The sequence below is a fragment of the Hoplias malabaricus genome, chromosome 3 (genome assembly GCF_029633855.1).
Source record: "Hoplias malabaricus isolate fHopMal1 chromosome 3, fHopMal1.hap1, whole genome shotgun sequence".
NCBI classification, from domain to species: Eukaryota; Metazoa; Chordata; class Actinopteri; order Characiformes; family Erythrinidae; genus Hoplias; species Hoplias malabaricus.
In genome coordinates, this window is record NC_089802.1 from 28346348 (window position 1) to 28373422 (window position 27075).

The following is a 27075-nucleotide window of genomic DNA, read 5'->3' on the forward strand; positions in this document are numbered from 1 at the left end:
ATTCGTTAAGACTCAGAACGGTGTTCACTTCAGGGAAATAGGAAGAATATGTCCCTTTTAACTATCAGATATTATAAATTCTAGGACCAGAAACTGAATCTGAGATCTAGATTTTGTGTAGGTGATATACTGAATTACCTTCTACAACCTAATTATTCAGTCACTCTGCAGTGGGCAATACAGTTAAAATGATATATCTCAATGCCTATTTTCATGATATATGACTTGAAACACAATCATTTCAGATGCAGATACAATGCACTCATTTATTCTGCACAGCACTTAATGTTGTTATTCTTAATTTGTAACATTTGGCATTTATTAAGCACTGAAAACACCCAGGATATGCTTTGAGAACTGTAATATTTAACATGACCATCCACTAAGAGTCATCACTATCAATTAAACATTAATTACTAGAGAATGTGTGTGTGAACTGTGTATAGATGACACTAAGGAACTGAGGTGTGGACTCACACACGTCCGACTCTCAGAGCTAAAGGAGTTAATGAGATGTGTCAGAGCAGGGAAAACTTGAAACGACACGTAAGTAACATAAAGCTGTATTCATTCTTGCGTCAAGACGGATCTGGCACTGGGCTTCACGACGTTTGAACATACTCCAGAATTAAATCTTCTTCTGAAATCCTCATAATCCACTGTTGTGTGGGAGGCAAGTTTCACTCATAACGAGAAATGCATTTTCCAGCTTTGCATCTAACTAATACTCACAGACCAAACACTCTGCTTTGTTCAAGAGCCCTGCCTGGGTGGGCTTCCACTTCTCGTCTTGCCTCGAGACTCGTCTGACAATCACATTTGTCAGAAATGAGTAATGAATATGTTTTGAAACAGTACGTGTACTGAAAAAGCAGAGAGATTTTGAGAAATTTATAACTATACTTATATAAAAACAGCATAAAAATAAATGTTTAACCCTGATGTTCACAGCTTTCTGTGAGTTTGCTGTGATTTGTTTTCATTTGCGTTTCTGTGTTTGGTGCTTTTTTGCTCTCTCTGTATTGTAAAGTGACCTTGGATATTAGAAAAGCTCTATATAAAATAAACATTATAATAATTATTATTCCTATCACTACATACAAGAATCTCCCGTGCTGTCATTATTATTGAATACAATTTTTTCACAGTTGACAGTAGAGCTGGGCGATATCGCCAAAAATGTTATCAAGATTATTTGTTCTATATTGATCAATCTCAACATTAATATTTTGTCACACTCTGACAAAGAACATCTTTCTAAAAACTTACTGAATACACCAAATGTCCACTAATATACAGTATATATATAAGGGCATTACCACCTCAAGCATTTAAAGAAGCATAAAGAGTAAAATTAAGGAGAGTTTAAAATAATAAAAAAATAAATAAACACTCCCAAGTGCTGAGCTGTACACGTACATGGGAGTGTTTGTTTGTTTATTTATTTATTTATTTATTGTTTTAAACCCATTAGAGGCTTGTAAAAGCGGGAAAGCTATAACATTTTCAGTTTCACACTTTCGTTCATTTATTGTCTGTAACCCTTATCCAGTTCAGGGTCGCGGTGGATCCGGAGCCTACCCGGAATCACTGAATGCATGGCGGGAACCATTACGGAGGGTTTATTTATTGGCCGTGTTTATTTAAGAAATGCAACCTGATCTATGGCGTCAGATCCAATGTAAAATTTACAAGCGGAGAAAATAATTTAGAAAACCACCTCAGGCATCTAACAGCGCTCTCGCAAACAGGAAAATAATTCCCAGGAGTGAAAAAACCCCACCTTGTCAAGAGAGTGCGCCGAACTCACTGTTCTCGCATTCTCCCTGCACGCGAAAGTTTCTGCGAATGTGTTCTGACAGGGGGTTGCCATTTCAGACAAAATACACCCCAAGCACAGAGTGAACAGGAGACTACAACATATTTAATATATATATTTAATACATACAACACAAGCACTTGAATTAATTTAGTCTTGTTTGCGTTCACACGTTCATGCCGTCTCCAATGATCATTTACCGTGATAGCATGAGTATACGCGCCTGACAGCGTGCAGCTGGCTGTGCTAATCTGGAACAGAAATGAAGGTTTATTGAGCTCTATTCCCCAAAGCTTATCGTCGTTTTTGGCCAAAAATTAATTCCAATACATTAAATCAGGTCAGTAATTACTTAAAATACTTTAAAGGGTGTGCTGATGCTCATATATTACATTTTACATGAATAATCAGAGTCTTTCGGAAATATATAGTTCTGTTTATGCATTTTCTTTATTGTGTGTTTCTGCATTAAAGACTTAATGTGCAGCATGTAAAGTGAATGATAAAAGTGAATGACTAAAACAAAAACCAAAAACAGTGTCACTCACTCAGACTCCTCCCAGCTGCACCCCAGGCTCCTCCCTGTCCAGAGCTGCCAGGGTGGTGATTGGTTGCATAGCTCTGTAGCGGATGAGGAGTGGCATAGGCTTGGCGATGGAGCAGTTCAGATTCTGGATGTGATGATCTGGAGCTGCCATACACCAGACTGTCGAAAACCAGAAGAGGAGAGAACACAGTGTTCAGTTCCTGTGTGACATGCAGCGTTTACAAATTTAGAGATTATATTTCACAGTGGAATCCATATTTACAGCCACAGCATAGACGTACTGACATGGCTCAGGAGGCAGTAATACGAAAGTAATTTATCATTACTTCGACAAATATTTCACTTTTGAGCATGTACTGCTGATATTGTCCACGCTTTGACTACTTAAATGTGTCCTGTTTAATTGAAATTTAAATTGAATGTATGTGAATGTATATGAAATGGCGAGCTAATATTTCACCCAGAGCTTTAATTAATTTTTCAATTTGCTGCTACACAATAAATACGTTTTGAATATGTATTTACATATTATGCAATTTTTTGCCTGTGCTAAGCTTGCTCCAATGTGGGTCTGATTCCCCACCTGGGCATCAACAGTACTCTGCATCATTAGGGTTCTTTGACTTCTAATCCTTGCATTTTGGATGGACATCCATCAAATTGTAAAGGACACTCCTCGTGACGTATCTGGCTTGGAAGTGGATTTTATTGCTGTGGCAATGAACTGAGACCAAGCTGGTCAGTATGAGGTAGATGCAAATCAAAGGTTTTTCCTCTAGAGAAACCCACCTCTGATCTTCTCAACAGTTACCATTTGTTCCCTAAGATTGGGCACTGGGAATATTGGATTTTCCATGCTGTCTGCCTTTTCAGTATTGGGTGCTCTGATAATGTTGTAATCTGTAATAGTCTTTTACAATCAACACAATGTTTTGGTTGGCTTTGTCTGTTTTTTTTTTTTTTTTCATTTTTCATTCATTATTTTGGTAACCCTTTCTTTAATTACTTAGTTTTGTGCATTTCTTTAAAACCAAATTTAAAAATATATTTAATTAAAAAGTCCAATGACAAGTCATTCATTCGTTCATTCATTCATTCATTAGTCTTTTCCGCTTAATCCATGAACATGTCTCAATATAAAAGTGGCCCTACAACAGGAATAAAAGTACGTATAATAATATAAAATACCTAAAATATGAATGTGCATTAGAGCTGAATTATTTTTAAGGAAATAAATAAATACATTAGTTTTTTAACCAATATTGATATTGTGATTTAAATTACAAAAATGTTTCAAAAAATTAAGGTCCAGGCCTGTATTTATATCCAAAACCAAGGAAACCTGGTTTTATATCTGAGCGCTGAATCTAGTCAGCTGTGGTCATGTTCATACACAGAGAAGTGTCCGGTCGCTACAGATCAGTCTATAACTGTTCACAGGGGCTTAAATGTCACAGTTTGAACGTGTTAAGACCTTGTTCTTGATAACTGTTTTAACACTAACTAGAATTAAAACCACAGCATTTGTGTTTTGCAAACTGCACTCCAGAGGTTTTGATAAAAACTAATTGACATATCAGCACTACAAATAACAGATATCACTTCATAACACTTAAACAAGACATGTGACTAACAAAGAGTTAAAATGAGAGCTTAGAAAGTAGTGAAAGCACCGGAAAAAAGGAAAAGTCATAGCAATGGCATGGAAAGTATTCTTGGCAATACATCTACCATGACCTGAATACAGTCAGAGAGCAACTAACTACTGCTACTGAACTGGGCTACTGCTTGAATAGCTTCCTTATTTGGATTTTGCTGATATCCTTGCGTTGCCCAGCTTATCAAAAACAAATGCCTAATGTTGTACAGGAGTCTATGATTCTGTGCTCGTTTCTGGCTCAAGTAAAAGGCCCCACATCTTTCAGCAAAAGCAGAGAGGGACATGTTAGCTGCAGGACGGCTAACAGATTAGCACCACAACTAGCAGCTGATTTAAGCGTGCTTTGAAGGGAAAACGATTAAACAGATATGATTGGACAGGACAGACTATGTCCAATAGATGTTTTTTCCGTGTCTCTTGTGCCTTTTCGCCCAAAGCTGAGCTGAAATCCTCGCTTTTGGAGTCTAAGGCCTATATGCGACACTGGGGGCTGAGCTAGCTAACAGCAGCTGGGCTAGCCCTCAGTGCAGGAGGCCTCACTGCTTTCTGCTCTCGGCTTGTCAAATGTGGCCTTTGTCTTTGGGTTTTTGCAGCGAAAACGGCTTGTTTAATGTTTCAAAGCCCTCCCACTCGTTGAGAAGAGGTTAAAGTCTCGTTTGTGGTGTTTTAACATGTTATATGTTAATGTTATAGCGTTTAAGAGATATGTTACTAATGTGAAAAGGTTGAAAAAAATATATCCACCCTTTTCACAGGCTCCTGCCCTAATTTTTGTGCTCTTGCATTGGAGCATTTCTGGTGTTTTAATCATGTGTTTATGTCTTATTTTAAAGTGGACGCTTTTAATATTAGTATTAATACATTACTCCTTAAAAGGATTATGTAAAATAGTTGTATATGAGGATTTTAATCATGCATACATACATGCATTTAACCATGCATGGAGACAGATTTGGAATTTCCATGTTATTTATTTAATTGCATTGCTTCAAACAGAGGATGCCTCAATAATGCTGACAGTAATAATGTTAAATCGTGTGGGAGCGCTTTACCCCGCCCCCATCTTTATCTCTTCCTTTTCCCTGAGTAGACCCTCACATTAGGCTGTCAATCACATTCCAACCTGAAGCCCATCTCCTGCGCTTCACAACAATGAAAAAACAGGAGCCAGAAAAAGCACTTGTACGCCTTGTGACATCCCACATCGGAGGCACAGCTCCGGTTCATTATGAAGAGCAGGCAGAGGGAACATCACTGTGCTCATCCCAGCCTCTCTCTCCCTCTCTAACCTCCAGCCTCTTCCACCACAACCACCCCCCCAGAGGAGGACGTGCCGTGCCTCGCCTCCTCTCCCCCGGCCTACAGGCGCAGCTCGCCCGCATGCTCCGTAGCGTTTACCTCGCTTTGGCGGATCTCTCGTAGCTCCATCCGGCTCCAGCGCCCAGATCTCCGAAGCCAGCTCCCGGGTAATTTCTCTCCATGTCTGGCCTCGACTAACACTCGCTGCTGCTGCGAGATGGAGAAAATGGGGTCGGAGTAAAAAGAATTAGCAAAATACTCCACAAAATATGTAATACTTACAAAAATAATGTTCAAAGATAGAAAGGAGTCCCCTCCTCCCTCCACAGTTAACGCAAATCTCGTAAATCTCTGTTCATTTCTCCCCCCGAGAGGAGATGAGTGAAAAATAGAAATAGCATATTGGGAAGAGAGAGAGAGAGAGAGAGAGGGAGAGGGAAATGGAGGAGAGAGAGAGAGAGAGAGAGAAAGGGGGGTGTTTTTTGAGAAGACCACCTCCAAAAATGAAAAGGAGGAAAAAAAAGAGAGAGGGAGAGAGAAAAAGAAAGAGCCCCCTCACCTAAGGTTCAGGTTTGGTGTAAAACGGCACGGATCAGAGCCATTTATAAAACACAAACCACCAAAGCAGATCAGAAATATATTCAGTGCTCCGCGCTCGTCCTTCTTCTCCCTCTCTCTCTCCTCCCCTTCCTCCACCGCTTTGCAAGCGCGAAATAATAGATTATTCTTCCACCGGGAAACGATTGTCACACGGACGGTCTGACTACATTATTTTAAACTCAGACGAGGCCGAGAGAAAGGCGAGAATGAAGAGGGAGAGCAGCGGGAAACCCTGTCTCCCTCCCCGGGCTTCGCTCCGCGCACGGTCGGCTACAGCTCTGTGTGTCGACGCATCAAAATAAGACGGAGCCCTGCTCTGTTTCCGCGCCTTTTCTCTCTTTAGCCCGTCTTTCTCCCCTCTCCTCGCCCCCGGCTTTCGAATGGAGAGGGCTCGGTTCGGATGTGAGGCACGGAGCGGGCGGTTCGGCGGTTTTTCTCAGCGCAGAGGCCTTTACTTTTTCATAATATCAGTCATTTTCCCCTCCGCAGGCGCCATGTTTGAAGGCGGCTCTGCTCTATGAGTGTGTGTGTGCGTTTCACCTCCTCCTCCTACTCCTGTTCCCCGCTCTCTTTTTCTCTTCCTCTCTCATTCGCTCCTAAGCCTCGATACTGTAACTAAGGTCTCAGCTGTTGTTATTATTTGTCAGTTGTTTGTTGTCATTTCTGTGAATGAAAAAGACAAAGCCGAAAAGAAATCCTCTCTCCAAAAGCAACAACATAAAAAAAGAAAGAATAAACCTGGTCACACACTGTCCATTTCACGAGCCCTATTGACCAACACACAGGTGCACCCTGTAGTTCCACAATTACAAATTGTTGTACTACCTATGTTGCTCTACATACTTACAAAGCCCCCCCCCCCCCCCAAATTATTATTTGAGTGGTGGGTCATTATCAGCGCTGCAGTGACACTGATGTGGTGGTGATATGTTAGTGTGTGTGTTGCACTGGTACTAGTGGATCAGATAAAGCAGTTGCTGATGGAGTTTTTAAGCACTCTCCAAAACACCTTTTTGGTCCACCTTGTACAGTCAAAGACAGCTCATATGTCACTGCACAGTTTGTGTTAATCAGCATAGTAAAAAAATATATAATCATGCTTTATGTAACAACTCATTAACAACTGTTTTAAAATATGTTAATTAAAAGAGATAAGGTTTTAGGTGTTTAATCAATGAGCAGGGGATTTTATATGCATTTATGTGACACAAATAGCCTGTGTTTTATATCATCCTTATATTTTCACGCCTTGTTTCCAAATAAGTTTGGAAAAATGATCACCCACAAACCCAGTGTTAAACCATTTGGATTTCTTATTTACAAACTTCTCAATATATCATTTTATAGATTTTAGAGGCTAAGTGCTTTTTTAATCATTTTAAATAAATTATTTAAATAATGTGTATTTCATGATTATAAAATGTAGTGTAAATATTTACAATTTAACATTTTGCAGCAGTTATAAATACATTTAGGCTTTAATATATAAACTGTAAACAGGGTTTTCTTTTCTGAGGTAAAGTGCTGCTGTTGTGTGCTCTGCTATATCTGTGAATGATTGTGAATGTAAAATGTTGAGGTAAATAATGGTATTTTAGGTGGGGACAGTTTTTCTAACGTTGAAGTATAAGAGGCAGAAGGGTTCTTTACTGACATCCAGTGGCTGAAAAGCTCAGAGCTGGATTTAAAATAAAAGAAAGATGGCAGTGAAAAAAGGGGTACAAAATGACAATGTGGGATAAAAACCAAAGGGCAATTTTAAAGAGAATAATAGATTAGGAACAGTGTCCTCTTTGCTGAGAAAGTGGAAAAGAAGCAAGGCTTGGGCTTTATCAAGATACGTTTCTAACAAATCAATAGCACAAAGATCTACAGGATTAGAAGACTGATTGAAATATGATTTATGAAGCATTGATGGTGCAGCAGGTGTCTGCTAATCTGGAGTAGAAATGTTTTGTCATCATTAGAGAACATGGTAGAAACTATTTAAAGAAAGACTTTACCTCTTTCTCCAGATGTGTGGTGTCTGAAGCATGCATAATTATAAACAAGTAACAGTAGCTTATACACCGTCAGATAGTTGTACAAATAAAAACCTGATTGATCACATTATTGAGTGCGGGGCTAGCTCAGCCCCTGCAACTACAGCAGCATGTTATGTGGCCCCTGTACATCTCCAAATTCTGGTTTGACAGTGTTTTATGGACACTTGTATACAGCACTTTTGGAGATAGGATATCGGATTTTACTTCCAGAAAAAAAATCACATGGACACAATTGGAACAAGATGACTTTGGGTACACAGCAAGTTCTCCAGTGTTAAATCAACACTATTAGTGTTAACGTATCACTGAGGGTGGTAAATTATTACACTAACAGTGTTAATTTAACACTATTAGTGTTGATTTAACACTGGAGAACTTGCTTTGTAGTCCATAGTGACTTTGCCTACTTGAAATATTATGATTTAAATCTTGAAAAAAAAAAGATTAATTTAATTTCGTTATAATCACAACTTGGTAAATAATGATTTAAAAATATTTTCTTTTTCAGCTGCAGTCCGGCCCCTTGAAAGACTTACAGTGAGCTGTAACCCTAGTCCACCTACTACTGCAGGTAAATAAACTGGACTGACACCCAAAAGGACCAATCACAAGTCTGCTATTTTGGCGTGACATGTAGAAGGAAGCGATTCACTTTGGACCAGTACAAAACGCTATACAGAAGTGCGTATATGCGGATGTAGCCAATCAGAAAGCAAATGGCAGAATCCTGACAGTGAGGCCAGGTTAGTGCACTGAAAGTGTGGAGCGGAGCATCTGTGGCTAAGACCAGGAGACCCTTGCCATATATAGACTAAAGTATGCTAGAGAAATTGGAATATAACAAACCTCTATTAGTTATTGTTTGTATGTGCTTGTCATGCTAAATTTGTCTCCCATACTGTTGTATAACTCTTCCCTGTATAATTATTTATTTTTTAATATGTAGTGTGTGTGTCTATTAGTTAATAATAAAAACAACAACAATAATAATTAATGGTCATTAAAAAAAAAGTATGTTATATAGCTAAAAACCATTAGCCACCAACTTAACGCTTCAATTTTGTCTGTGGTTGTCCCCACTTGTGGGGAAGCCATTACCCCATAATCAAGCTTATTATAGATTGAAGAAATTGCACTGATCATTAAGGCATGTAGATAGCACGGTGTAAATTGGTGTGGTAAAATCTTCAGTTATTGGTCAGCAATAGTGAACGTAGATTAAAGCTGGGTTTTAAGGTCAGGCCATAAACGTAAACAAGAACACAGTGTCTTTGTTGTGAAACACCTTAGCTCCCCCTTGTGGTGCAGTCCCTACATGTGAGTGAGTATGTGAGGAAATCTAGTGCAGTTCCTAAACAAGAATAAGTGAACAAGGGAGTGAGTGAATGATGAAGTGGTTTACAGTCCAGTTCCCTGAGAAATAAAACACCTCTGTGATAATGTAAAACTTACAACATGTGCTGGGCTAAGGCACCAAGCATTGCCTCGGCTGATCAGCTGTATGAAGGTTAAAGGGGAAAGTTAGATTTCTTTTTTTGCCAAACGTTCTTTAATAACAAATGCAGTCTTTTTTGGGAATGTTTGACAAATGAGGTTGTCGTGATTTTCACAGCTATTTTCTTATGTTTATTGATGCCTGTCAAATCAGTCATGATGAATAATGTAGATCCATTCTGAAAGTTCACATCCTACTGTTCTTCCTTCCCAAACGCACATACATACACACAGCAAACAAGTATTTTCCAACCACATACACACACACACACCCCCCTAAGCTTATCTACAGGCGAGCATGAGCGCTTATGAGCAGGTGACACACACCCTTTATGAACATGGTCATCACTGGACTTATCTGTTAGTGAAAGTAATATTGACCTAAATTCCTCCAGGTCTCTCTCAGTGCTGAGGTACAGTGGACACAACATTGAAACACAGTTAAACCCTACAGGCTGTCGGCACCTTTCACATTTCAGTGATTATCTCGGACACACGAACCCGATGTACATCATAAAAGATGTGGATACACAATGAACCCATATTTCTTTGCCCAGCAGAAAGCAGCACACTCATGTGGTGCACACACATTCATGCGCTCACACAATCACGCACAGAATAAAAAACATTGAATGTGAGACTTATAAGGTGCTTACATGAGACTGGACGTGCACATGATTAATTTGCGTCTATATTTGTATCACTTTCTGTATAAAAGCTTTAGACCACCCTTCAATTAACTTCCAATCAAATGATGTATTGAGAAGAAAGAAGGAGTTCACCTGCGAAATGAAGAGGAAGGTCAGGGGGTAGTAAATGAAAATGAAAACAAGAAACCATCATAAGATGCAGACAATCTAGAGTCATAACGCTGTAACATATTATTATTATTTGTTGTAGTACTAGTTTTAACAACCGTGCAATATTGGCTTCCAAACTACCCCCAACAGATAAATATCACCTAACATTTTAAGCTCCACAGCTGTGTCCATCCGTCCACTGTGAGATTTCTTGGCAGAATTACAAATGTCCTGAAAATCAAAACAAATGGTACAGACAATAAATACAATAAAATGAGTTGTTGAGGTTCATTTCCTGTCACTGAAATATAAATTCAGACTTGCATGTGCTATTCACTGGTTATTAAATAAATAAAAGGGTGGTCTCTACCTTGGGTACAGGGGTGTACATTTGTTCTATATATGTAACACGATTGCAAATGGCTTTCATGAACACGCTGAGGTTAAAAGTGGTCTTGTTTCAGCCGCTGCTAGAAATTCCTGCTGTAATTGCACTGTGAAACTGAATGAAGAAAATCTAATCTGTGCCCAAAAAAACCATCTGAGTGGCAGCACAGTGTCCAGCCCGGTCATGCCTGCTCCGCTGCTTGATTCAGGACAAGAAAGAAAACGTTTTTTACAGACCACAGGAGGATTAAAGAGACGTTCCACTAAGTTAATAATTTATCCAAATTAAACTGGTTAAGATGTAAATGTCAGTGAGAGTTTGGTTTAGTTTGGTGTGAAATGCTCAGTGGTGGATGTGGAGAAGATATAAAATCCTGTACTTGAGTTTTACAGAGATGGAAATACCTGGTCCCCTTCATCTTTCTGAAACAATTTTCCTACATCTTAATAGTTTAATTATGCAGATGTTTTTAAAAATGTGCCAATTTTAAAATGTTCACAATTTCCCGAAAATAACTGACAGTAGGCAGCCTATATTTTGTTTTCCATGCACATGAAACCACAGCCTATGGTGTTTGCAAGGAATAAATTAATTAAATAATAACAGTAATACATTTAAACATTTTGATCTATGCTCTGTATGTTTCCGTAATTTACTTTTGCTGTGGGTTGTCTGGTTATGAGCAGAAAAATAACACAAACCAAAACAAACAAAAAAAAAAACAAGGTACGGTGCACAGTTTTCGATTTCAATATTCCAGTCTTTATGCTTTCACATTAGAGATTGATTTTTCAGGAAAAGTGAACGAATGCCGGCATACAGTGAATATGTCCCACCCACACAAATAGACACACGAAAATAGATGACCAAAATAAATTAAATAATTAATAAATAAATAAATAAATAAATACTCTACATAAATAAATAGCAGTTACGCACACACTCACTAAACACAGTTGGATAGAGGTGATGGCTCCTGTTCGGTTAAGAGAGAGTGAGAGGAAAAAAACACCATTCATGAGGAACACTGGCTGACTAGGTTCCTCCCTTCATGGATCATTCTGGATCAGTTGCATAATTACGCTGTGAGGAAGCCCGATGATAAAGCAGTGCTGTACAAAGAGATCAATATCATATATACTTTTTTCCTTTTACACCATCTCATAATTTAATTGGACATGAATCGACAAACATTATGTGCATGTCCATGGGAGTAGGTGTGAATGTGGGAGTGAGGTCCTTGGCCCAGACAGTCGATGGACAGATGAGTCTTTATATGTTTTGCTTGTTTTACGGTGTCCATTTTCTCTGTCCCATTGTCTATTCGGGCGTGTGGTGTCCAGAGCAGATGAGCTTAGGGAAACTAACCTCTGGTTGAGAATCTTGCTTTTCCCAGTACTGTAATATTACGCATACGTCCATCCGATCAGTTCTGTCGTCTGCTGTTGGTCTAATGCTGTTGGTTTACTGCTCCATCCATTTTTTTAGTTGTATTTAAATTTTAAATCAAAAATATTTTTTCAAGGACACGAGAGTCAAAGCACAAGCGGACGTCCACTAGGTTTCATAGTTGTCCACAAAGAGACGTGAAAAGGACTCCCATTGATTTATAGTCCGTAGCATATTTCCAAGTTTGTCCCCACTGGAACCACTGTGGTCTGGGCCAAAGTTCACCAAGAATCCACAGACTCTCGCTGTAACGTCACCGCTCTCTCGATATGATTACAAATAATAAATACTCTGTGATAAATCAAAAGTCACAAATTAAAAAATATCTCATGACATTCACTTGGTTGTCTTCAACCAAAAGTCTTGCAGCAACAGAGGACAAAGTTGAAGATCCGTTTCTGGGGAGTTTTGAAATCCACTGGGGAACGCTTCAAGCTCGGACTTGCCTCAAGTTAGAAGTTCAGAGACAGCTCTGGCGTTATTTGGTGGGCTCACAATGGTGTATCATTTGTTTCCTAATCATATGTAGGCTCATGCTTTGGGGTCGCCACTGGGGTTGTTTTAAAGGCCAGATTTAAGGTCTAGAACACATGCAAGAAGGTACAATCGAAACTGCTACTTGTGTTATTGAGAGGTGACGACGGGAAAGATGTGATTTCAGCGTGCAGAAAAACCTTAGCAGAGACAATTGAGAGTGAAAATCCGGCTCAGGTGAACTGCGTAACTCAAACGCAATAATGACAAACTGTAGGTAAGAAAAGCTGAGTAATTCTCTGCGTATAATCAAGTTACATCTGCTCAGGGAGAGAAATATTTAGCAAGATTTAGCGACTTGAGCTGTTTCAAGACTGCACCTCTTTAGCTTATTGTTTTTTCTTTTATTGCATACGTTTGTTTGGTTATTCAGAGGGTGTATCTTGTGTCTAGTATGTGCAGGAGTATGATACTTGACTAGTGATTTGTCTGTGGAAATACATGGTTCTGATAACACTGATCCAGGCAGCAGGAGGTGATGGTGCAAAACAGGCTCGCTCACCTTTTATGCTCAACATTTCAGGTTGTGATAATAATCTGAATAAAAGCTTAAGAGGATTTGGGGGACAAGCTAAAGCTTGAAAGATTCAGATAACTTAGTTACATGTCTCTCTATTATTAGAAGATATCTGAGCCAGAGCTGGATGTTAGGAACTAATTTCAGCATTGTCACACAGAACTAATAAAACCAATTCTGGACGATTTAAACCCTTAAGTCTGAATAAGTTAGCATATAATTTCAACACTGTTATATTAGACACGAGATTTGATGACGACATCTGTAATATCACGACTGCGAGAACCCCTAAAGCTAATCTGGTGTGTCATGTCTAATATTGTGAAATGGAAATGTGGTGAGTTGCATCGGAATTCAGTTTTATATGGAGAAGCACCGTTCCAAAAGAACAGAATACAAAAAAGCAATATTACCAGCATGCTGTAACGTAGCAAGAGAGGGAATGAGGTTTGTGACACATGAGTGTTTCCATGGTCATCGCATGGCTGTGTGTGGGATGCTGATTTCTGACTGATGAACTTGTCCTGCTCAGGGTTGTGACTGGGTGCCGTTGGACGATAGTAGGCGTGTCCTGTCTTTGCCTGAACCCCTTCTCTGGAGCAAAGCTCCACTCTCTCCTCGATCAACCCACTCACAACGGTCACCTCCACCTTCCGAGCGACGAGAGTTCTGTCTGGTGGGTGTTCCAGGCGGACGACCGTTCTTCTCATCTACGAAAATGAAAAGCGAGGCATGCTGCTAAACATGGATTTGTTCTGGAGCTGTATACTCAGAATACTTAGAATTTTTTAATTCTAAGAAGCTTTCTCGTAACCGGAGAAGTTACAAATTAAGTGTGGGAAAAAACGTCAGTTCATAAATGGATCACGATTCTCTCTTGATCGTGATTCTGTTTTATACAACTAAAGATATTAGGATACTTTAACACAGCTCAGGCTGGATGAGGAATAAATACAAGATCGCACCGATACATACACGTTTGACTGACTGATTAATCTATGTACAAAACAGGTGAGCATTTATTACATTTCTCTAATTTCTCTCTAGTTTGATGAGGGATTGTCCATTGAGCTGCTGCATTCTAGTGATATCACCAATTTCAGAGGCAAAAACAGTAATGAAAAACATGATGACTGATATGACTGGAATAAGATACTGCACAAGATATCACAAAATTCACCATTATATCGTGTACATATCATGTAGCCTTGGTGTTTCCAATGATATGACTTACCAGCAAGAGCCTGTACAGATGGCTGGTCATGTGTGCTGAGTAGCTGGGCCTGAATCGTCTCCACCACTCTCTTAAACCTGCGACTTGGACCTGGTCAGATCATATTTGGAAATGAAGCTGTGTGTTTCTACTGGAAGATAAGTCTTAAAATAATTTCTACACCTCTGTTACCTGATATGAGGGTAAAAGTGACACTGTAGATTCCATAATCCCTCTTTCCTTCCCTTTCTCTCTCCCTTTCCCTTTCCCGTTCCCTTTCCCTTTCTCCTTCAGAAAAGGAGATGTCCACCTGAAACTTGACGGGTTTCTGGAAGACGGACGGACCCCCAGAAGATTTATACTCAGCCCGGAAACTTGTCTGAGAGATCACGCTGTGACTGAGAGACGGGATCTGACGCAGAGACACACGCAGAAAAATCTACGTTAATAACTTTTAACTTGACAGTTAACACTGTGGTAATGTTCTGCAGAAAGGATTGGACTCACAGAGAGAAACGCGTGGACAATGTCTGCCTTAATGGAGCTGAGTGGTTTGTCTCTGATAACCACAAAGATCTGCTCCTCTTTCTCCAGACTGATGAAGTTCCCAAACCAGGACCGCTTTGCAAGCCTAAAACAAACAAACACATTCAAAACCCAACAAAATTTAACAGGTGAGAAACTTTGCATGAGATCTAATGGCTTTATTCATTTATCTCAAATATGTTAAGCTCAGCATGTAAAGGTCCCCTGAGTGGTGTAGCAGTCAAAGGCCCTAATACCAGGAGATGGCAAGTTCATAACGAAGCATACAGGTGGAGATTTTTGGTGTCAGACACGTTCTCAGAGCTGCAAATATTCCTCATGGTTCAGGTATGGAGCGGTGCTTGTGCAGGAAGCACAGCAGGAATTCCCTGTGAGTACTTTGGGACATCACAGGCTCTATTCTCACTGGTGGTCAGTCGTATATATCTCAGAGACTTTGTACTAAGGGGCTGGCAGCATAAAGTCCAGGTAATGTCCAGTATAAATGATTCAGACATTTACTCTGGGTAAATTCTAGGTTCCCATGCATATGTGAAAGTGGACCTATAGAGCATAACTGGTCTCATGATCTGTGTGTGTAAATGAACACCACCCCCCCCCCCCCCCCGGCCCAATCACTGCCAGCTGATGTGACAAATCCGGACAGGTTTTGCGCTCTCCTCTGATGTGCTAAACAGTTCAGAGGCATTGGCAGCATGTTTGCCTTCACCCTCCTGAGGCTGGTGGCCCTGTGTTTAATCAGAAAGAATTGGTGAGAGGGTGGAACCTGAGATGGTTTATAAGTGGGGAGAAAACACAGTAAAACCAAGGGATAAAAAAATAAGTCAGCATAAATAGACATGTAAATTGGAAACTGTGCAGTAATAGACAACATGCGTAATTTTGTTTCCAACAAAAATGTGTTAATTGGACCAGGAATATTTGCATACAGCTGTAGCATTACCATCCATGTTACAGTCATACATACTCAGGACTGGACTCTGGGGTCAGGCTTGACATGTCCTCTGAAGTAGGCACTGAAAGTCAGAAAGAGAAATGAATAAATGTACTATTCAGTAATAATTTCATTATCACACTTCATGAAGTACATAACGCAGTCACTGTGCTGGACGCCCTACCCTGCAGCTTGCGGCGATGGAAGCGCGGCGACCCAAGCAGGTTATTCTTGAATGAGTTGAGGCGAGTCCTCCAGTGGGCGGAGCTACTAGCAGCCAGGTTGCTGCCCCCTCCTGGACTTGAGGGCGGGGTCAAAGAGAGAGAACCGACGCCAACGCCCCCTCCTTCAGCGCGGGAAGAGGAGGAAGAAGAAGAGGAAGAGGGGGGCGTAGCGGGGGGGTGGTGGGGGTGATGCACGGGGGTGCCCAGTGGAGTGGGCAGGGGCGAACCTTGAGGGGTGACCTGAGACACGGGATACAAGCTTTTAGTCACAGACTTGAGCATGGCCGGGAAGAAAAGGAAGCGAGGGATGGGCGAGAGGAGGGGAGAGGGTGAGGGCGAGCGAGAGGGAGGGGCGTGCAGTGGGAGGGACTTCATGGACTGAAGGTGGGGCCGATCGGATGGAGATTTCGATGGAAGAGTCTGAGTCTTGGATTCGTGAGAGCGGACTGGGCGGGGCGTGGTGCTGCCGCTTGCTGCTTTGGTGGCGGCGGCAACTTCTGATTGGCTGAAAGTGAACACTGGGCTCTGATGACGTGGGGCAGACGAATGGAGGGGGTGCGGAAGTGTGGCAGCAAAGGATGGAGAGAGAGAGAGAAAGGAGTGGAAATGAGTAATGAGTGCTATGATAAGTGAGGCTTTGATAGAGAACACTGTGAGGTCACTGTTCAAAATTTGCATTCAACTTTGCAGGTTTTTGTTTAAAATGTATTATTATAATAAATATTATTGTACATTATACATTAAATTTGTATTGCTCCAGGTGTAATTGAAATATTAATTAAAGATGCTATAAATGCCATTTCAAATTTCAAATTATTTTTATTTTTTGTACTGTACTTAAAAACTATTACCAATTCAAACTAAACTTTGAACAGTGGTATGTATGAAAAGTGCTCTGAAAATGTGTGTGCTAAAGATGCTCTTGCTTTACGCTGTAGTGAATGGTGGAGTAATGAGAACATGAACTGTGTTATGGGTGTTGTGAACACTCTCAGAATAGGTTTAAGTTAGACATTCACACAGAAATAAAATGACTTGCAGTGAAAAAGCTGAGAAATATAGCTCTTACCCTGGGACTGCTCAATGGGCTGGAGGACAGACCGGTAGAGGCTCCACTTACTGATCGTGATCTGTGCAGGAGAGACAGTGAATAACAAGCACTCATCACATATTATTAAAGTCGTAAATACACTTAACTGGGAAAAAAGGCAAATAATTTAATGCAAAAATTTTTTTATTCAGGGCGGCACGATGGTGCAGCAGGTAGTGTCACAGTCACACAGCTCCAGGGACCTGGGTTCAAGTCCTGCTCCGGGTGACTGTCTATGAGGAGCGTGGTGTGTTCTCCCTGTGTCCACGTGGATTTCCTCTGGGTGACTGTCTGTGAGGAGTCTGGTGTGTTCTCCCTGTGTGTGCGTGGGTTTCCTCTGCGTGCTCGGGTTTCCTCTGCGTGCTCCGGTTTCCTCCCACACTCCAAAAACACATTGGTAGGTGGATTGGTGACTTGAAAGTGTCCGTAGGTGTGAGTGTGTGAGTGAATGAGTGGGTGTATGTCGCCCTGTGAAGGACTGGCACCCCCTCCAGGGTGTTTTTTTAATTCAATTCAGCTTTGTGCTGTTGGTTTAAAAATAATCATAATATATTTATGTTAGGATTAGCTAAATAAGCCCCAACTGCAGATTACATTCTTTTAAAACTTAATAAAATATCACCTGGATTGCTTTTGTGCTAGTAGCTGTGTTGCCCTATACTATACACATGCACTTTCTGCATGTAGTTCTCCGTTCTGTCCATCAGACAGAGGTTTTTACATAATGCAAGGTTGGTTATTTAAATCTATGTCCGTTTTTATTAAGGGTTTACTATTATAAACATCCAGTGCCTGCAGGTAACAACTAGACCAATAGAGATCTGAGACTGCTCTAAAGTCCTCTCCTGAAGTTTTATGATTCAACCAGTAATTGTATCCCAGGGCGTTGTGAAAATCAGTGGTTAGGGTTAGATTGGTCATAGACCGTGTGTGTGTGTTTGTGTGTGTGTGTGGGTGTGTGTGTGAGTGAATGTGTGTATGTGCTTATACCTCTGGCTGTGTGCAGAAGTGTCCAGTGCTCTCCTGGGGGGTGTAGGTGAGCCCTGCTCCGTCACACTCAACACCTCCAGACTCTTTCTCTCTGGCCGACAGCGGCCGTGACGGGTCAGCATGGGAGAGTCTACACGCTTACGAGGAGGATCTGCTACAACACAAACACACAAATGAAGCCATTTCACAACTCCTACACCAGGGTTGAGTACCGTTTGGAGACTGCCCTGCTCAAAAACAACTGCTTTAATGCATTTGCCAATTATCAGTGTGAGGAGGAAAGTCGCAAATCACCAAACTGTCCAGGGCACTGACCTTACTCACATAAAGAAAACCAATCAAGTGATTAACGTCCTTATTTGTAAAAACTGGGCCTTGTTCAGTACTCACCTACGTCGTTTCTCGGTGGCAGGTCCTCGTCCTCATAGCTGGGATAGCGTTCCTTACGGTCCAGTAAGAGGTAATAGATCATCTTTTCCTGATTATCCCTGAGCAAGAGATAGAATGTAACATCCTGCTACTCCTGAAATTTATGACTATAATTATTACTTACATATGCTGTATATAAGCCTCATATGTTATTATAAAAATGCATTTTGTGCAGGGCTTGGACAGGTAAACTGACTGTTACTGTGAATGGGTTTCAGGAGTTTTTCAACATAAAATGGCCCTCACTCTTCACACTGCAGGTCTCGAGTAAGTTTGACTCTGTCTCGGAAGCAGCCCAGAGAGTGCATGCTCTCCAGCACGTCCGGGTCCAGCTCGGTCAGAGAGAGGATTCTCTTCACACACACGCGCCTCGGTGGCGGCTGCTCTGGACAAGGCTCGTTGCGGCCTGCTCTGGGATACACATACAAACATATCACCACATTACTTTCATATTTTCAGAGACACATATTCAACATGCTAAACAATTGTTCTGACACTGCAATGGCGATTTAAAATCATGATAGTTATGACAAATCACTTTTACAGAGCATTGTATATTAACGTAGGGATCTACAGACTCCAAACACACAAAAGAGAAAGAAAACTGAGCGAAAGCAGCTAAAAAACTGAAACAGTTTAGACAGGGGCAGACCGCTGCTGTAGGGTTTGATCCTTGTGGTCTTTTGACCAAAGCAGTCAAAGATGTTTCGTTACCCAAGAACTGTGTTCAGTTTTGGAAAAGAGGGAGTATATATTCTTTTAAACACATTTAATTTTTTTAAACTGACAAAGGTCTTTTTTTAATCTGACAAAGGTCTTTATTAGTTCACATTTCTCTACATAAAATATAAAACAATTTAAAATAATTTGGCACAGCATTACAATGTTAGCACTTAACCTGAAAACAATTAATTGTTCAGCCCTGTTTATTAAACACAGGGATGCAGCTCAGGAATAATTCATGCTATGCAGCTGCAATGCCTCACCCTGGACTGACCAAAATGACTTAGACAGAAATAATCAATACTCACTGATACCAGGCATGCTTCTGGATGTCCTCTAGCTGCAGAGAGAGGACGACAGATGGTGCGATTAGTACAGACTGTTCACAAGCAGATGGCGCTGTAACTGAAGGTGCTGTTACTGGCTGAATGCTGACACACAGGAAAACCTGAGAGCACTTCAACCAGTCAGCAGTCACTGACTTGGCTTGTGGAATTCTGGCCTTAAATGCCATTGGGATTCAGTCTTTGTGTCGCGTTTACAACTCTCACGAAACTCTCGTCTAACCACGCTTTTTTTAAAACAGCTATGCGTTGGCTATTTCATGCAGCATAAGATATCTGAAAAGGGATGTCTCAAGTAGTGTAAAGTTCTCTGAAGCTGCAGATTTGAAGACCCAGATGTGGTTTCTCCTGCTGGAGTCAGTACATTGGTACATTCTTTCTCTGGCTTAGACTCAGCACAGTTAAAAAGCCCTGATGAAAGTGGACTGAGCTAGTTTATCACTCCCATGTCCTGTGTGACTGCTTCAGTGATAACAAATCTCTCAAGGGTGTGCTGAACTGGAACCTAGATTTCATTATGTTGATACTGAGACATTTTTGTGTCACTCTTTTCAACAACTAAAAAACCCACTCATTGATCATCATTATCAGTTATCACAGATGACAAAAAAACAGGACGTTTTAAATATACACTATCTATTATTCAAAGCTTACAGACAAGCTTAGAAATTTTTGCCAGAATTTATTCACAACCCAGACAGAAAAACAGCAAAACCTCCCATACTTCTGTTATCCATTCAGCTATGGTTTTTAACAACTCATAAGCACAGCATTAACCAGCAAATTCTAAAACTAAACAGATGATTCAGACTTCACCAGCTACACAGACCCTCACCGTGAGCCTTTTTTCAGGGTCCACCTCGATCATGCCACGCAGCAGAGCCTGGCAGTCTGGTGGGATGAAGTGGGGCATGTGGAACACCCCACTCTTCACCTTCTCCAGCAGCTGCCGCAGGTTATCGTGATCGAAAGGTAGTGCGCCCTGCAAGCAGGGGAACAAAAAGGGGTCAGAGGCGAAAGGACACAAAAAGGATGCAGACAGAGTGTCTTGGATGTCATTCTTCACTTAGGTTCAACTTGAAAACGTTGATAATTCATCGACCTGTGACTAAAAGCAACAGATGAGCAAATGGATCTGTAGAAGAAAAGAGAGAAAAAGAGAGGGAGGGTGTTAGACAGATGCTGTAAAAGGACAGAGAGAACATCCTCACCACAAGCAACGCGAAGAGAATCACACCACAGCTCCACACGTCTGCTCGTCGACCATCATACTTCTCCCCCTGCAACACACCCACGTAGAAACGTCAGGATTGTTCCCTCACTGCAGAAACACTACATAGTTTTCAGGAACACTTTATTTGAAGGCTACCTACACAGGGACCCAATTTTATTAGCATAAGCATTAAACAACCTATTCCTAAAGCAATACTTGTGTATATACCAACAGCTGACACCAGTGTTCACAAGAATGTTTTATCTCAATGCCATTGTATTTAAATACAGTGGGTGTTTCATTTCTAAGGCCATAGACGTATTGTCTGGACTAACTGCATCTAACGTCAGTGTAACAGCATTTATGTCTTAAAAACTGTACATTCATAAGATGTTTATAAATACTCAAGTAGGTTATTCAATGATTATATGTGATTTATGACATCCCTATGAATGGAGCCTTTTAATAAAGTGTTACCTAGTTTACATCTGCTGTTGAACTTATGTAGGATTGTGCTCTGGCAGAAGAAGAAAGCAAATATTAACTGAAGTCTGCAGGGACTTACCCTGATTACTTCAGGACAAGCATAGTGTGGGGACCTTGAAAATAGAGAGAGAAGAAATTTTGAAATAAATGTTGAGGAAAATCAGCGCAGCGAATAAATGCAGGTTTCCGAGAATCTGGGTGAGCTTGTTCATAAAGCTCATTTAACAGGGTCCTTGTCATGTAAAACTATATCATCTTTGCTTAATGTACCATGCAAACCTTGACTAAGTTTCAATATGTATCACAGGTCTCAGTCCAAAGCCCACATATGGAAATGAACCTGCACAACTTGCTAGAAATTCAGATCTATGATGTCAAAACTATGTGGCATTTAATTTGTAAAAGACAGCAACAGACACACACACACACACAGTACTCACCCACAGCTTGTCTCTAGAAGACTGTCCCCCACCTGTAGTGAGGCCATGCCAAAGTCAGCAATTCTGATATTATTCTTTTCATCCAGCAGGAGGTTCTCTGGCTTCAGATCCCGGTGACTGCAGGGGCATCACAAAGCCACGGTTTACCAACCACAGGCACACAACACTCACCAAAATACAGCAGTGACAAGAAAGATCAGATTGCATACACTTGGCCCTGCAGAACGCCGCAGTGCTTTTTTTTGAGGCATGAACAAGCTAAAACAAACCGGTTCACACAGATAAACTTCAATACGGTTAAGTACTTCACACTGAAACAGCTGACGATTGGGAGATTAAAGCCTTATCTAAAGAGACAAAGGCAAAGCTCTTGTCAGTGATGTCTACTGTCCCCCTGGTCTTTATTCATTGTTTGTCCATTTTTGCCGACGTGATGAACAGCAAACATTTGCATGCATTACCAGATGGAGTGATTGTGACAGAAATCCAGAGCTGATATGATTTGTCTGAAGAACTTTCTGGCCTCTTTGGGCGTCAGCCTTCCTTTTTTCACCAGATAGTCAAACAGTTCCCCGCCGGATACGTGCTCCAACACCAGATATCTGCGAGAATAACAGGGAGTGAATACAATTCGTGTTGGAGCATGATGCCTTATTAAAACGAGAAAGACCAAACGGAGGTGAGGAGAAATGTGGGAAGATTTTATGGTTGCTGGAGAAGGGCCCAGGACTCACAGGTACTTGTTATTCTCGTAAACGTCATGCAGTTTCAAGACATGCGGATGCTCGATTAGCTTTAAGATTGCGATCTCTCTCTCCACCTAGAGAGAGAGAGAGAGAGAGAGAGAGAGAGAGAGAGAGAGAGTGCAAGCATAATCACAAGTTGTGACAAAAAAATTCTAACAAATATAAGTGCTGCTAATTTTATTAGTTATTCTAATAAGTACTAGATAGATAGACAGATAAATAGATAAAATTATAAATGATATCAAGAGAAATTGACGTATTACAGCATCTGGACATCACAAAATATATTAAACGTGTCAACACAAGTTATAATAAATCCAAACAGAACACCAGTCTGTTGAACTCTGGCTAAATTAATTTACTCATTTCATTACCATTTTAATAAAAACCTCTCCTTTAAAGTGCCACAATTAGACCATCAGCTGATGCTGCACAGTTGAGCTCTTCATCGATGGTCGGTTCGTGATCACAGAGCTTCTGTGCTCTGGATGTTTTTGGGTGGCAGATGATTTTTAAACCTAGCAGTGACCCTGACATCAGTAAAAACCTAAGTAACACTGCTGTGCTGAAAAGGGTCTACGCCCCAATAGCACAAAGTAAACAGTAGAGCTGTCCCAAATAAAGATTTGGGGCATCAGAGCTTCGGCAGTAATATTCTGAACTGTAGCTTCACCATGCTTCGTTTAAGTAGGGCCTTGTAGCCTGTTGGTAAGGGTGGGTGATATGGCTCTAAAACAATATCGCGATATTTCAGGGTATTTTGACAATAACGATATTGTTGGTGATACGACAAAACACTGAAAAATACTTGCATTCATTTCAAAAACAGACTATTGCAACAAAATCAATATATTAAATTAAATATAGTTAAAGTATATTAATAATAATTAAGGCTGCTTTCTTTTCTAACATAACACCATGGTTTGTTGTACATTTCCACTCCACTCCACTTTTTTGAAGCAAATTCCTCCACCTCAGAGCCACTTTCCACCGTACTTCACTGTGGCTGAACGACTCATCTAAAGAACGTATGCCGTATTACGGGTAACTGCATGACATCATTACATAAACAAGTCTGAATATCACTAATAATATGATACAGATTTTTTATCGTTTTAAAAATGATGACGATATTATTGTGAACGATGCAATATGGCACGGCCCTACATGTTAGACTGTTTTAGGCTTCATTCGGGACTTTAATGTTGAAGAGGTCAATTCAGGTTAGAGTGCTGGGGGAGCAGAGCATTTTTTAAAAACCGCTATAGAGTCTTACATACAGGTGAAGCCTTGCCTTTATTGATAGACACATCATCAAATATCCAAACCTCAAAATTAAAAACCAAATGCCTACCCAAGGAAGGATATCTGATTAGCTGAATTAGCCCTAGCAATGGTAAAAAGGGTTAGAAAGGGGCTGATAAATTGTGTAAGTACTAATTATACTATAACCCTACCTACACTTTTAAAATCTAACATAGTGCTTCCCCTAAAGCAGCCGGTGAATGGAAGAACAATGTAGTAATTTCTAATAAAGTGGACTGTGGATTTTTGTTACGTACACGGAACTAACATAACTGCAATTCACGTTAAAGCAGGATTTTGGTATGTTCCACCAGGCTTAAACAGTAGCTTGCAATTTTTCTTACCTTCATCAACACAGACTCTGAGAGCTTTTCTCGGTTCACGATTTTGATGGCCACTTTCTGTCCAGTGATGCAGTGAATGCCGAGTTTCACCAAACCTGAGCACAGTGTCGTTCAAACATTCAGCCAAGTGTGAACATTTAAAAGGGCCAAAATATACATTTACATTGACAGCTCTTATCAAGAGCAACTCACAATTCTAACCACGGTACACATGTAGATGAAGACAGTGTTAGGAGTCTCAGATAAAGGGGTTGTACTCGTTTAGTGTGGGTTGTAGTCTAGTGTACAAAGAAGTCTGTGGTGACACCCACTACATTACACAAAACTCAATCTGCTACTTCCCTGTGTTTTGTTTCTTGCTATTAAACAACATTAGGCAGTATTTTACCCTTAAAATTACAGCTTCAAAGTCATTGTGATGCTCCACTGAGCTGTAACAGGGAGACTAGAGCCTCTGTCGTTGCTACTTCAAGCTCAGCGCTGCAGAATCTACACTGTGTAACTTTTGAAGGATGTTAGGAAACCACCCACTCACTCCTCCTTCCTCTTTAATTTCAGGAGTGTTGTAAAAGTGAATTATACTCTGCAACTGTAGGAGGAATCCAGGAGCAAAAATACATACCTAGTGTTCTTTTCATGTTTGTGACATTTAAAGTATCATAACCCAATCCTTTATGAATAAACAGGCTTTTTTATTACTGCGCCTTGAAGACAACTATTTGCAAATGAGCTCTGCTCTGAGTGGCTGTTCTGTGCTGTGACTAATTCTCAAAACAGGTCAGATTTAAATACTACTTATGGGTTCAGTGTGAGAAAGTGGAGCTTCAAGAGGAAGGCATAGGAAAATGACATTGCAAAAATTGTGAAAATCTGCTATAGTGTCAAGGTTGTAGACAGACAGTGGTCCATTATTATGTCTCAATACATACAATGAGAATTAAGCTGCAAGGTTTAATTCTGATATCAAAGAAAGTAGGGACGTACATTTAAAAATAAAGGTGCTAAGAAGGGTTCTTTAAGAGATGCCACAAAAGAAGCATGTTTGGCTCCATAATGAACTGTATTTCATTAGATGTGTGAGTGTGAAGAAACTTTTAAAGGTTTAAAAGTCAATCACACTACCTTAAGATTCTTTACACTTTTAAAAATATTAGCACAAATGGTTATTCATGGAACGAAAAGTGGTTCTTCTACGCATCGCTCAAAGAAGCTTGTATAAGAGTGTATAGATTGGGCAGAGGGTGGTTTTGAAAGTCTAACAATGTAATACACACATTTCTGATTCTGAAGTCTACAGTGGTAATTAAAAGCCCTCAAATAAAAATTTTAAAAACCTGAGTGGTCTTACCTGTCTGTCCTTTTCCCAGTGTCTTCTCCAGCCTGTAAGGCCCAACATATTGAGCCGTTTGGGTGACAGAGAGTTCCTTCGACATGGTGCTTGATGACAATGAGGAAACCTTGGTGGGATAGCTTTAACTTTCACTCAGAACATCCTTCCTTAGGTTAGAACATACTGGAAATAGGGCTTGAGTGTGTTTTATTTTCCTCAGACATGGCCTGCTCCAGTGGGCCATGAATCACGCCATGTCTGTGCTCTTTAAAGATCTGTGGTGCACTAATTATAAATATCTGGACAGTAAGGGTGGGTGATATGGTTGAAATATCATATCACAATACTTAGGGACACAATATGTATCACGATACTTAGACACAGATACAACACACTAGTAGTGACATGATTATAAAGTCTGGATATGATCATTTTAACTCATTCTGCACTAAATCAACTGAAACAGAACCAAGTCAGTGCTCATTAACCTTAGCGTTACTGAAATCCACAATATGCTCAGAAAAGGGTATTCTTTATCACGATAACGATAAAATATCGTCATATTGCCCACCTCTACTGGAAACCCTCCTTTTCATGGCTGTTCACGTCCAGGCAACACTGACAGGCTGCTATGCTACCGGCCACGACACAGCAGCCAGTGTTTCTAGATTTCTCCATCAGCTTTTAGACCCCATTCAGAAAAGCTTTAACCGCAAACCGCTGACAAACGTTATCGCAAAGTAACGCAAAAGGCGTAATTCAAAAAATTAACCGTTACGAAATCTGAAGAGCTGCTCTCAGGGCCTATTTATCGCATGTGAGTCAAGTCCAGCTTTTCAGCCTATATTTCCCTGAAATAAACCACTTTAACGACCCCAGAAAGTTTCCATTGTCAAGCTGAATCCACCGGTTGTATCCTGTCGTCTCATACCGCTTACTGTATCCAGAGAAAGGGCTCTGTTTTCAGGCGAAACAACCGACGGCCCCCTCCCTCCTTCAGCATCTTCTCCTCCTCTCTCTCCCTCTCCTCCGCCGTGTCCTCCCCTACCTTCACCGCTTTCCACCCAAATGTACAAGCCTCAAACTGACCTCAAATGCCGGCTCTCAAGCCTCCACTTTCAGTTCAACAAATCGCTTTTAACCGTCTTTCTGCCCCTTCACGCCAGATCTCTCTAACGGTCTCCTATCCCCTCCTTCGCCTCCTGCGTTATTTTTTCCCCGCCCGTTTTCAGACACGTCCCGCCCATCCTGCGCTACGATTGGCCAACGCTCCCTACTCCCGCACTCTTATTGGCCCGCCAACTCCCGCCGATACAGCAAGCGGGGAACTATGATCCAATCGCGGCGCAGGAAGGCGCGGCTGGACGGAATACGGGCGTGGAAAGAAATAACATAACGCTCCGAAGCAGCAGCAGCAGCAGCAGCAGCATCATCCGGGTCCCTCTCCCTCCCTGCCCCTCCCTCCCTCAGCATCTCTGCGTTTGAGCTTTAGCTCTCCATAATCCTACTCTTTTCAGGACCTTTTCTCCTTTTTATTTTCTCTTTATAGAATGTGTATTCATGCGA

The 27075-nt window shown here is 40.9% G+C and overlaps 2 protein-coding genes across 11 annotated transcripts in view; both read right to left on the bottom strand.

The window, feature by feature from the left end:
• Positions 1 to 13630, bottom strand: part of prr12a (proline rich 12a) — a 29638-nt gene extending 16008 nt beyond the window's left edge. The window contains exons 1-5 of one of the 5 annotated variants that reach the window (XM_066665517.1): positions 13566 to 13630; positions 10121 to 10495; positions 6466 to 6588; positions 5425 to 5532; positions 2368 to 2525 (exon numbers count right to left, since the gene is read on the bottom strand). In XM_066665517.1, the coding sequence (XP_066521614.1) occupies positions 2368 to 2525; positions 5425 to 5507 (241 nt within the window). In that variant the 5' untranslated portion in view covers positions 5508 to 5532; positions 6466 to 6588; positions 10121 to 10495; positions 13566 to 13630. The other 4 variants (XM_066665516.1, XM_066665515.1, XM_066665514.1 and 1 more) reach the window with 4 other exon arrangements.
• On the bottom strand, positions 10511 to 26715 carry brsk1a (BR serine/threonine kinase 1a). 6 transcript variants are annotated; one of them, XM_066665523.1, is made up of 20 exons: positions 26599 to 26715; positions 25528 to 25794; positions 24180 to 24274; positions 22519 to 22604; positions 22246 to 22386; positions 21785 to 21901; positions 21424 to 21457; positions 20857 to 20925; positions 20481 to 20627; positions 19610 to 19641; positions 18825 to 18989; positions 18540 to 18637; positions 18150 to 18300; positions 17139 to 17199; positions 16030 to 16594; positions 15879 to 15927; positions 14873 to 14996; positions 14558 to 14777; positions 14387 to 14476; positions 10511 to 13862 (listed from the first exon to the last, which is right to left on the bottom strand). In XM_066665523.1, the coding sequence occupies exons 2-20, from the start codon at positions 25610 to 25612 to the stop codon at positions 13681 to 13683; spliced, it is 2511 nt and encodes an 836-aa protein (XP_066521620.1). In that variant the 5' UTR covers positions 25613 to 25794; positions 26599 to 26715; the 3' UTR covers positions 10511 to 13680. The 6 variants fall into 6 exon arrangements, with proteins under 6 accessions (XP_066521620.1, XP_066521619.1, XP_066521623.1 ...); XM_066665522.1 differs by having other exon boundaries at positions 25528 to 25808; positions 26081 to 26677; XM_066665526.1 differs by having other exon boundaries at positions 16030 to 16309; positions 18150 to 18303; positions 25528 to 25559; positions 26599 to 26660.
• Between the last annotated feature and the right edge of the window lie 360 nt (positions 26716 to 27075).